At 40.6% G+C, this 12,815-nt stretch overlaps 1 protein-coding gene and 1 long non-coding RNA gene across 2 annotated transcripts; one reads left to right on the forward strand and one right to left on the reverse strand.

The window, feature by feature from the left end:
* Positions 1-5,419: 5,419 nt before the first annotated feature.
* On the reverse strand, positions 5,420-10,255 carry LOC116676841 (uncharacterized). The gene is made up of 3 exons (XR_004328836.1): positions 10,244-10,255; positions 7,075-7,079; positions 5,420-5,510 (listed from the first exon to the last, which is right to left on the reverse strand). It is a non-coding gene; the product is annotated as an uncharacterized LOC116676841 (long non-coding RNA).
* Positions 10,256-11,762: 1,507 nt separating this feature from the next.
* On the forward strand, positions 11,763-12,557 carry LOC116676843 (small integral membrane protein 30; the record flags this gene model as incomplete). Its single annotated transcript, XM_032507685.1, has 1 exon — positions 11,763-12,557. A coding segment is annotated over one exon (300 nt), but the record flags the coding sequence as incomplete, so codon positions are not given.
* Positions 12,558-12,815: the final 258 nt, after the last annotated feature.

Here is a 12,815-nt window from a genome sequence, read left to right on the forward strand (position 1 = left end):
CACTCAGCTGTAAATCTGAATACAATCTTGAAGGACAAACAAGAGCACAGCTGGCTTAAGCACAGAAATTGGATCAAATCATGCCCACTCAAAAACATCAATCTGAAGCACTGCTAAGCAAAAAATCTCCAGCATCTTTGCTGCACTGGCACAGAACCACCGTATATGATTTAGTTTCCCTCAGGTTGATTGACTCTGCAGAGAGTGCACCCACTCAGTGGGATAGCTAACTATTCAAAGAGAGCCTGTGAAATGGTGGAAGGGGAAAGAAATGTGTCGACCATGCTAATGACAACATATTAACAATCCACAATGTTTGGTGAAGCCGCAGCCATGTCAATTGACATGTTCAAACAGGGGACTATCCAACTGTTAGCATTGGGACAATGCTGGTTAGTATAAGTATTAAAATAATAATAATACATTTTATTTAAAGGCGCCTTTCTTGGCACTGAAGGACACTGTACAAGGATACATAAGAAATTTAAAAACAGCAAAAACTACAACAATAACAACAACAGAAAAAGAGAAATGGACATTAAGTGGAATAGGCAGTTTAAACAGATGTGTTTTGAGCTGCAATTGAAATGGGGAATAATTCAATGTTTCTAAGTTGGGGTGGTAATAAATCCCAGAGACAGGAACAGAGCAGCTGAATTCTGGACCAGTTGAGGTTTATGGAGGGATTTGTGAGGGAGACCAAAAAGGAGAGAGTTGCAGTAATCCAGACGGGAAGTGACGAGACTGTGGACAAGGATGGCCGCAGTGTGGTGGTAATAGAGGGGCAGAGGTGATTGATGTTTTGTAGGTGGAAGTAGGCAAACCGAGTATTGTTATTGATGTTGAGTTGAAAGGATAGTGTGCTGTGAAATGACACCCGGATCCTTATCCTTGGAGGAGGTGAAACGGTGGAGTTATCAATATGAGAAAAAACTGTGGTTTTGGAAAACCTGGGTTGTATTACTGTTTGATTTGAGAAAGTTTTGGCTGAATAAGGTTTTATTTCAGAGATGTAATCAATAAGGGAGGTGGACGAGGGTTTGGTAGAGAGGTAGAGACGGTTGTCATCAGCAGTGGAAGTGATTATAAGTTTGCGGATATTGCCGAGGGTAAGGAGGTAAATGATGAAGAGTAGGGGCCCCAAGACAGAGCCCTGGGGCACACCTCAAGTGATGGAGGAGGGAAAGACTTGAGTTGGATAAACTGAGTGCGGCCAGAGAGGTAAGATGTGAACCAGTCTAACGGAGTGTGAGGGATGTCAATGGAAGATAGCTTGTTGAGGAGGTTGGTGTGGCAGATGGAATCTAAGGCTGCACTTAGGTCGAGGAGGATGAGGATGGTGAGGAGTCCCGAATCAGCTGCCACAAGGAGGTTGTTAAGGATTTTGATAAGTGCTGTTTCAATGCCAAAGAGTGGGCGGAAACCAGACTGGAACTGTTCATACAGGTTATTGTGGGATAGGTGAGAATGGAGTTAAGTATAGTGGAGTAGTAGTGGGTTTTGGTGCCAGCAATGGAGTCCTTCAAATGTAAGATATTTTTATTGTACATTTCTTTGTGAATAGTGAGACCAATTTTTTTATGTAGGCATTCAAGTTGGCGATCTTTGGCTTTCATGAGACAAATATCGGGGTGATCCAAGGGGCGGAGACGGAAAAAGAAAGAGATCTGTTTTTAACAGTGTTGTAATGAGAGACCAGATCATCGGGGGTGGACAGATTGTGAGTGTCAGGGAGGCAGGAGGAGTGGATACTTAAAGTGAGAGTGGCGGGGTTGATATTCTTTATAAGTAAGTGTAAGTAAATGTAGAGTAAGGTTAAAAGACATTCACCTGGTCTAACATTTTAGGAAACATGCTAATTTACTTTTAGAGATAGATGAGAAGATCACTACCACTTTCTTGTCATGTGCAGTACTATTTCTAGCCAAGCACAGTTACTCTCCTGGTTGCCCAGCAAACTCAAAGTGACTAAAAGTCGCCAAAAAATAGGTGGCTATCATATCTAACTCTTGACAAGTAAGCAAGTAAGCTCACAAAATGTCAAACCTTTAAAAACAATGTCAACAACAGGTGACACATCAGGTAAGGTAAGTGTGAACTGGAGGTGGAGAGGGATACTGAATGGCTTATTAGGGGAATGAATGGCAGGTCGCTGGCAGGTGATGATCAGGAAGAATGGTGGAAATAAGAGCTGAGGACAACTGCATGCTGGGAAAGGAATGGCCCGGTCTGGAATGACAGGAAATGACGCAAGTGAGCACAATGGATGCAAAAATAAACTAAGATGGTGGTGTTATGCCATGACAAGCATCTAACGGTTGCTATGCTCACAAGCACATATTGTGGTTGTGTATTTCTTTTCTTTCCAGCAAATATTTTAGTTTCATCTATAATGTTACCATAAGAAATTGGTATAAAAAAGTAAAAGTTTTATAAAGGGATGGCTTTGGCGAGCATTGACGCAAATGTTTGGCACGACTACAAGTGACTCAGCAGGCAATGTATGATGTCATCTAGACTTTTTGTGTATAGCCAGGCTTCAGGTGAGAGATGCTAATGCTAATGCATAGGTAACCACTTTCCATGTTCCCATTATTGGATTTATATCCATTCTGTAAACACAAGCCTTTGAAAAGTGGTGTGCAGAATGTGTGTCTGCACTGTGTAAAAGCCACATGTGTACGGACTAATAAATGGACCTGCTGAGGACCGTTACATTGTCCCCTTGTTGCCTCTCTCTGCGAGATAGCCCTGTTAAAAGCCACAGCGGAGGCTAAGTGGCAGGGTCATTTGTTACACACAGCTTTATAGACTGCTGTGCAAGTACTTAAAGTTTACTTAGTCCATGACACCGCCTACTTTTTAAATAATGTTCCCTGACTAACTGGAAAGATTGCAGCTCTTAAGTGAATTCTGAATAAAGCCACATAGTACATTTCAGTGGTGCTCAAATGCAGGCTAGAAAGCTGCATTTTAGAAATCCTGGTAGTTGTGAAGAGAAGATGCACCAAAGAAAATCTGTACCCAGATTTGCTCTGCGGATGTTGACCAATCTACCATATGATCTAATATGTTGCACATACTATACAAAGCTAGGAAAAGTATTCATTGTTTGATCTACAGTGCACAGTGCTCGATATGTATGTATCTCCAGGAGCCTGCAAAAATAGACTCTCCATTAGGGATCAATAGTTTTTTTATCACACTAAAATTAGTAATGCATTGTTATAAGCATTAGGCTAAAGGTTTTTTGGGGTGACTTCAAGTAGGTAAGAACTCTGAAGGACACTGACAGATTCAACGACCACTGCAGGAAATTAACCTGTCACTTTTTGGTTATGGCAGCATGTCTCGAACCACTAGGCACTCCTGTTGGTTGCAGATATCGGCTGTGGTCAGTATAAAGCCCTTAGCTGATCCTCTGTAGAGCATTACTTGACCTGGGTGTTTGGAGAAAGGACAGACGTAAGCTTAAAATATCTCCCAGGCTTGACATAGCACTGCTCCAGCTGCACTCTGTAATTACCAGCAGTGCAATCAGCAGACTCGTTAATTTCCCCTGACTGACAGCCGCTGACGGCTCAATTGCAGAAAATGCCCTGGTACAACTTCATAAGTAAATGGAACTGATGTCCTGAAGCATTCTTCAGCCTGGAAGGCTGCCCTCAGAAAAGTGCATATTATTATGAACACATGAAAACATACAGTTACAGATAAAGTTCTGTTCTGTCTGGCAGCCATTGAGATACACGTTCCTAACAGATTATATCTTTGACATGCTGAATTATAACGGCAATGCAAAAAATAGGTTATATGAATTCCTCTTCCTGCCCCTAATATCACATGTACAGCAAAACACTCTCCCTGCAAAGTCCTAATCTTATACAAAATGTTCAGGGTGCCTTGAGAGGGCCGGCACACAGGAACACTGTATTGATTTAAGTGTAAACCAAGTATAATAGACATTAGATATTACGGCAAAGTAATTGGGAGTGAGTGAGCCAGCAGAATTTACCCAGATAAATAGGTCACTTAATAGGTTATTCGCGGCGGCGATTTTACATGATGCGTGAGAGAGCAGGCAGCGAGGGGGTCCAGCCCAAGCCGCGGTGTGGACAGGTGAAACAGCTAAAATAGAAAATGACAGAAAAACACTGAAAGTGGAATAGTTTATTTCTAAATGTACTGTATATGGTGCATATTTTTGGGAGAACTTGGCTGTATGCAGATTGGGTGCGGTTTTAGAAATGTTTTAGAATCCTCAATGAATGCTGCAGTGTCGTTCACTTTGGGGTTATTTCTCTCTTATTCACCGTGCTGTAATAATTCCCTCGCACTGCTAAGCAATCTAGGTTATTCATTTCTTTTTTCTCCTGCTTCAATTTCACCTGATGTCAGAGTGCGCTTCTGAGGCCTTTCACTGAAGCTATTTTGTGTCCTTCCTTGTACACAGTCGAGATCCAAAATGAAAATGATGCAGCCTGTGGCGAAATGAATGAGAAGAATGTAAGGTCAGTGAGGTGCGAGCAGTGAGGAGAACACAACAATAATACAGGAACATGATTCATGCCAGGGCCACTACTGTATTGTGTGGTCCTAAATGGTACATAATGTAATGTAATTTTGCAGTGCTTTGAGCTAAACGCCAGCATGCTAACATGCTCACAGTGACACTGCCAACATGCTAATGTTGAGCAAGTATAATGTTGACCATCTTCACTGTTTTAGTTTAGTGTGTTAGCATGCACTTACATTTGCTAATTAGCAGGAAACACAAAGTATGGCTGAGGTTGATGTTGGTCGTTAGCTTTGCAGGTATTTGTTTATTAACAACAACAAAGGTATTGGACAAATGGAAATTTTAAATTGATGATGGAGCTAAAGGAAAAGTTAAAGGAGTTACAAGTTATTGTGATTCATCCTGATCGGGAAATAAACATTTGTGAAAGATTTTATGGAAATCCATCCGGTAGACATACACAACAGAGTGGCTGATAAGGGAAGGAGATGCATGTGTGGAGGTGGGCGGGAAGGCCAGGCAACTGCAAAGCAGATGAGGGAAGTGAGCACATGTTACAGGTGTGTTGATGGATAAGGCAGTCAGGTGATGTGGAAAGGAAGAAAAATCTGAGGGCATCATGTGGATGGATGGAAAATGGCAATAAAGAAGGGAGGTACCAGAAATGTTTTTCCCTCCATTGCTTAGCTGCATTCATTCTTTAAAGCCATTTTCATTTTGCATAGAACAAGACTATATGTGACAGAATAACCAATGAGATCTGAATCTGAATCACAAGTAGGTTCATCGTATAAAAATACAAACAAGAAAAACTATGTGCGCTGGTCAAAAGTTTGTCTTCTTACACAAAAAAAGTGTTCTTCTGATTTTAAGGTACTTTAATGTCACATGCACAGTGCAAAATTCATTCTCTGCATTTTAACGCATCCCTCAAGGGAGCAGTGGGCAGTCATTTACAGCACCCGGGGGACCAACTTCAGATATGTGCTGGCTGGAGAACCTTATCTACATGTTTTTGAAGGTGAGGTAATCTGAGCACCCAGAGGAAACCCACGCAGACATGGGGAGAACATGCAAACTCTACACAGAAAGGTCCAGGACGACCGGGATGTCAACCCAGAACCTTTCAAGCTGTGAGACCCCTGGACAACAATGCCAATACATATATGCTTAAATGTGAAATCTTTGTTCGTTTTATGGCACCATTGTGGCCATGACTATCAGGAAATATGCTTTTTGCTTTCTTGAGAGTTAGACAAGAAGATTGATACCACTTATTTTCCTTTATCATCCCACGCACCCACTGATTATATCCAATACAGCAACCAGCACCATGAGCAATGCAATATTGTGATTCTAGAGCACTCTGTCTTTTCACCTGTGACTTTTTTTTCTGCGTCTGTGTGTTGTGTGTGTGTGTGTGTGTGTGTGTGTGTGTGTGTATGTGTGTGTGCGTGCTTCATGTGCTTGCACAAATATTTCCATGGAAATGAACACTGCAGATGATGAACCAACCACATCATCGCGTTCATCATTGCGAGCCACAGAGGTGACATTTACACCATGACAGGAAATGTGATGAGCTATCAATCTCTCATGCATATACATGCACACACTCACACATGCTATGAATAACTGTGATGTACTCAGCTGTCGGCCATGTTTGACGCAAGCTGAAGAAAACTTAATCACCTTGGCTAAATCAGTACTGTTTTCCATCTATTCAACAGGCGCGTACATCTATTTCATTTCGGAGAGGCTCCTCAGTAAAACAGTCGCTAATGAAAACCATTTGAACAGCACTCCAAAAACACTATGAATCCATTGTAAAAGGGAAAATACATTACAGGAGATTCATCACCTGATAAATGATAAATGAAAAGGACCCAGCCTTTTAGAGCTATCATTTTGTAAACTAAGACCGAGGTTTCCTCCCAAGGTGATTCATTTTTTGCGATTGATTTAAAAGTTGTGTAAGGAATCACTTTGATGGGGTGGTAGTCATTGTTTTGGGATGCATTGATTTTAAATCAATTTGTCAGACCTTTATTTTTAGTTTAAGTCACACTCCTGTCCTCTGCTACACACTATGATTAGGACTCATTGTGCTTCCACTCATTTCTGTAAGAAACTCCACGGAGAAAACCACAGGGAGATACAACCACTATAGAGACTAACCATTACAATAAGTTACGCTCATGAAGCTCTGCAGTTAAATGAGGATGACTTGTGCCTCATTTGATTGCATTTTATTAATATGCCACACTAAATAAACCATGTATTGAAGTGAACTTCAAAGATTTTACAAGGGTTGTTTCAATGTTAAGAGTAAATATTTAACTGTACTTTAATATTTTTACAATAACAAAGAAAAATGTTCATTTATTATATTGTAAAAGATCTCGTTGTAGGGAAAATCCCAGAGAATTAGGACTAGATACTGCAGTTTCCATTAGTTTTATGGCGCTTGTTAGCATCTTTCAGCTAATTGTTTTGGTTTCACAGCCGTAATGCTTAAATAAACTCACACCTGCAGCTGTTTTCAGAGGAAAAACTCACTCTATGCTACCTGCCCAGCACTAAATATCAGCAACATTAGCAACTATCTATTGAACAAAGTAGAGCAACATAGTAGAGCATTTAGCAGCATATTTTTCTCACATCTTCAAATGAAAGCTAATGCTCCAGATCTGCAGGATGTTTAAATTGGTTGTTGTTAGCCAACACATTAGCCATATCGGCCGTAAGGTTACAAAGTTGTGTTGTCAAAAAAAAAAACAGTTAAAAGATCAGTTATGCTTGTTTAGCACGTACACAAATTCGTGACTATTGAACTGTTCATTATTGAAAAAAATGTAAAGTGTACAATGTTCTTTCTTCTTTTTAGAACTATGCTGACCTTTAAACACAGATCTACAAAAAGCATTACTCAAACTTTTTCAAAAGAATAAAAATATCTTTTAGATTGATTTCCTGCTTGAACAGGATGCTTATAAGAAGGTCCCTAATCAAAGGCCTACGTAAGTAAATAAAATAAAACATATACATATCCTCCTGCACCCCCAACAGGCCCGTATTTGGTGAGCAGTGATCTTTATACAATACTGTAGACTGTTTTCCTTCCTTCCATGCAGCCAATAATTTCCATTCATTTTAATAAATGAACTTGCAGACACTGGAACTTTCTTGAGGTAGGAAATCAATCACAGCAAAGGCCTTCATTTTTTTGTAAAGCAATAATATATTTCCATGGTTGCAGGTACAATTTTCTGTTTCTTGCTGCATTCGCGTGTCAGACAGCTGCACTCAGCCAAAAAACAACTCTTAAATATCACTTGAACTCACTGAGAAATAAGGTTATAACTGCATTTCACATCATATTAATGTTACATTGAGATGACTGAATACTCACTCAGAAAATTATCTCACCAAATGTAGAGTGTCTGCAAGAACAAAAGGATTAATGCAAGGACCAATTAATTACCCTTTACAGCATTATGCAACTGTCAGCGTAACACTCTGATGCGTGATTGTCAAGCCTCCAAACTAACAGTCCGTCTCAGCTTCCAATATGAATAGATAATTACTGCGTCATTCATCTTTTTGCAGGTTGTGCGATGTGTTTCAGCTCATCCCACATCCCCAACAGTGTGTGAGTCAGTGTGGCCCAGTACTATGTTACGCAGCACCAAGCTACCCTCTCTTTCTTTTTCTGGTATTGATTCAGACCCTCCTAAGTATTTTAACATCTCGCACACTGCCACAAAAGACACAGGAAAATCCATTTGTCATGTCCCTCACAGTACAATTCATTATGGATGGGGCACTGAACCACTACAAAAGCAACAATTCCTTCAAAGGGTCAGCTTTACAGTGTTTCCTGAGAAACCAATTTCAAAACATAATTAATCTCCTGGGAGAGATGTTTTGTGCTGTTTATTAAAGGTGGAAATCCATCTTAACTGTTGTGGAAAGTAATTGAGAATGGATAATGCTTACAAAACCAAGGACTCTGGGAACTAGCCTTTCAGTTCATCGTACCTCTAACACATTTAAGGACAGATAACCAAAGCATAGTGTCCTTGGTAGAATAAATACGACACAAAACATAACTCAGGCAACATGGAGATGGAGATGGAGACTGGAATCTTGTGCATATTGAATAAGCTAATTGTTTAAAACTTTTGTGATTCAACAGAAGTTCCAAATGCGCAAAAAGAAAAATTTGAATATACACAGAAAGGACAAACACCATCCACAAAAACTTTGTGATGGAGTGCCTTCCTTGCCAGGTATGCCAATGAATTCCTGGAAGCCAGTACCATTCTAACTCAAGTGAAGGGATGAAACGTCTCTTAAAGTCAAATGGGAAGGGATAAATACAAAATGGAGTCATTGGAAATACGCACACACACACACAGACACAGACACAGACTCACACCTACACACACACACACCAACACACACACACAGACTTGAAATGAAATTATTTGTTTGTTTGTTTTCATTAAAACAAAATCAAGTTCTCATTGGTATAACCTATTGCAATTGTGTTCTCCAGATGGTCTACTTTTTTGGTTCATAGTGACAATGTCGGTACTGGTAATTGCTGCAATATCTGTGTGGGCAAGCACTAAAAATGTATCAGTATCACTTCAATTCAGCATAGCACAGCAACACAGTTAGTTAACCAGCAGTGGACTGACATTGTTGTTAGCCGCCATGTTGTACCATCTGTGATTTGAGTGCTCTTATTACCTCGGGTCATGATTTAAATTACTGCGTGATGTAGCCGTGACGGTGTGCTGAGGTCACAGGACTACCCGGAGCTTTGAGTCAACAGTCTGCGCATTTGCCATCACAGCAACTGGACCCATGTGTGGAAACCCATTTCCTTAAACCGTCTAGGTTTTTACACAATGTGAAACTAAATAGGTCAAGTTGTATTGTATATATAAGTTGTATATATAAGTTATATATATGCACTATATACTTAAACATGCAAGTTAACATGACAAATATAAAACATTAAGCAACTTATCACTACTAAAGAAACAATTTGTTTGTTTAAATATTGTTTCTTTTCCTTTATGACAGTGTGACTTTAAGAATGATGTATTCAATACATTTGTTTCAATAATAAGAAAAACAATACATATAAATATAATGTATTGCACTCTATGGAACTGCCCAGACGCCATCGGTCCCCACCCGGGTCTTGGTCATGGTGCAACAATAAAGGTAGATAAACATGAACACCAAATCAACCATACAAAACTAAAGCTCAGATAACAGAAATGCACACTCAAAACATGAATAGAACATTATTAAAACACACTTTGACTAGGTCAGAAACCATAACATATATTTTTCCGTGAACCTTACAACAGTTCAAATGCCCCCTGCCCTCCACTTCTTATTTATCTGTGCTTAATATGATCTGTGCCCTGCATATATAAACTGATTATTACAAACAACTAATGTAATTTAGTAATGAATATGTTTTTTAACAAACCACTAAAAAGTTCAATTACAACTAAATCTGGGTTTACAGTGAGATGTCGCTAACAGTATATGGGAAAACATCTTGTATCAATGTCTGAAGGCTATACCACAGAAGTTGACAGTGTGCCTTTTAGCAAAGCTGGCTGTTTCAACAAATATGCCCCAAAACGTTTTTATCCTCTTTGAAAAGCAGAGAAATCTACTCAACAGCTGCAGTACTATTTTAGTTTATATATCCTTACACAAAAAGTGAAGAGATTACAAATTTCACTTTGACTTTAAAGTGATTAACTAAAAAGATTAACTGTTTTCCATACATAGGTTACTGTACAGAAGGAGTCCTTTTCAGTCTCATAAGTGTACAAATTTAGGGATTTGGCCTTCAGGTGCTGAGCAGCACACATAAGTAGGGAAGATTAATGTCGCTGTCCTGGCTTGTTTGACACACACTCTCATCTCTGGATATTCTCTCATCCTCCCACTGATCATTTACCAACACTGCTGAGATGCAGAGTAAGTGCCGCTGCTGCCGCTGCTGTGTGTATATGCCAGTGCAAAGTATAAAATTGGAGGGCATCTCTGATGGCTTTCCACATGAAAAACATCTCTCAAGTTGGGTTTTACGATGTTATTAAGAGCTAAAAGTGCCTAAGTTCATGGAATTAACATAACGTTCCCAAATATACAGATAGTAGCAGATTCAGTTGTTTTCCTGTTCTTAATAACAAGCTCTTTGAGGGGCTTGTAATGGCCATGTGGTCAGCCAAATGCAACCATAGAGATCAGACAGGGCACACAAAAACTTGCCTGTGTGTATGTGAGACATGTTGCCAAACAGACAGCAGGACCAAGAGAGAAAGTGTATGATGAGGAAGCGTGAAGAGTGAGCAAAGGGAATGTGCGCCTAATTCATCTCCTGCTTTGGAGCAGGAAGGTACAGAAGTATGGCAGCCTTACAAGGTCAATATTTTTTTTGACTTGTGCTCGCTAATTAAATTACAGGCAAAGTGCCCCAGGAGAGCACACACAGAGAGCTCTGCAGGCCAAACAATTGTAACATGAGCTGAGCTGTTTAAGTCATCGAAACACGGCCGATTTGAAGAAATTTCAACATGTTTTGGGAGATCAGGGGTATACTGAGATACAGCAGAGAAGCTGGGTTAGAATTCGAGATGAGTTTTTTTTGTGTGAAAGTCCCTTCCTGTCCAAATTGAAATAGTAAAATAGACCAGGGAAGTTCATGCACCTTGAGGTGGCTTAATGTGGAAAATACTTGTCTCGTGGCTGTGTTTGGCATCTGATCCAACCTTGACCAACAAAGTGTCTCAGTAATAGCCTATACATGTCAATACGCGTTTGTCTTCAGAGGGAATATCAAGCTTCAGACAAGAGCTGTTGATGAGCCTGACTGATGTAAAATAGTCTCCTTTGTTTATAGCAGGGCCTGTGGGCCAGGGACATGAAGCACTGACAGCCCGTCAGCCTAATTGTCACTAATAAGGGCGGCTATGTCACAAATCCACTCACTGTACAATAATTGCAGTTGGAATTCCAGAACCAGTTTGGATTTCTATTTCATCTGTGAAACACATATCAAAAACAACAGCATACTTATGCAATTATTTCTGTTGCCACAGGGCAAATGCCTGCTGAAATATAAAGTGACTCTTCTCTGAGAGAGAGAGAGAGAGAGAGAGAGAGAGAGAGAGAGAGAGAGAGAGAATCAGGTTAGACTAGAGCAGCTCCGCCATTGGCTGAGCGCACCAGGAAGTCCAGCCGCTGTTGTTGTCATGTGACTGTGACACAGGCGCTTCCCGAAAGTCAACACAGCAACAGTGGAACAACTCAACATGGCTCCCAACTTGAACTTCCAAACGCTGCAGCGATCGTCTGGCTGATGTTCCTGTCTCTGATCCCCCCGGCGGAGGCTTACGATGCTGGCGACGCATTAGCCCTGCTGCTGGGCACCGTCGTGACCGGTGTGGGTTTCTGTGCCTTCCTCGGCTGGTACGCACGGAAGCGGAACGGACAGCAGTGACTGCACTGTCTTGGTCGTGTGCCTGTCCTGTTCTCATCCACCGCATTAACATCTCGCTGCCTGATTTAACGTGGACCTCCTGGCACAGGGTTTGTGTCGGATCGACTGATACGTGCCTTATTGGACTAATGCTTCAAACGCAACGGGATCCACGTGCCGTCTTTTGCAGAAGGTGGAGGGAAACATCCAGGAAGCCTTATAACAGGAAATGTAATGTGTTGCGATGCTGAAACCAAACACTGTTGCCTTCTATATAAAAGGACTTCTGCATATATATATAGGCTACTGTATATTATTCCAAGGATTCTTGCTTTGCAAATTGTGCATCCTCTCCATGCTTGGAGTGATCACTCTTTCCTGATTCATTGTTAGAAGCACAATCTCATAGGTGTGGCTACATTAAAAGAGTGGAGCTGTTGTAGTAGCCTTTTCTGTGGTTAAAATACGTGGCAAAAGCTGTGAGAAAAATAAATTGATTAATCTGAGGCTCATCTCGACTCCTGGTTTGCATGGTATTTGAATGATCTGCTGTAATCATATTTCCTCACTCTTCTCTTTCATTTCGAAAGAGTGCTTACACGCATCATTACATCACATTGCATTACATGTCATTTCAGCTGACGCTTTTATCCAAAGTGACTTACAATTACTATATATGTCAGAGGTTGCACGCCTCTGCAGCAACTCTGGGTTAAGTGTCTGGATCAGGGACACATTGGTTGATGGATTGCGGTGGGAATTGAACCCAGATCT

This window comes from Etheostoma spectabile, unplaced genomic scaffold (genome assembly GCF_008692095.1).
Source record: "Etheostoma spectabile isolate EspeVRDwgs_2016 unplaced genomic scaffold, UIUC_Espe_1.0 scaffold00003846, whole genome shotgun sequence".
In the NCBI taxonomy this organism is placed as follows: domain Eukaryota; kingdom Metazoa; phylum Chordata; class Actinopteri; order Perciformes; family Percidae; genus Etheostoma; species Etheostoma spectabile.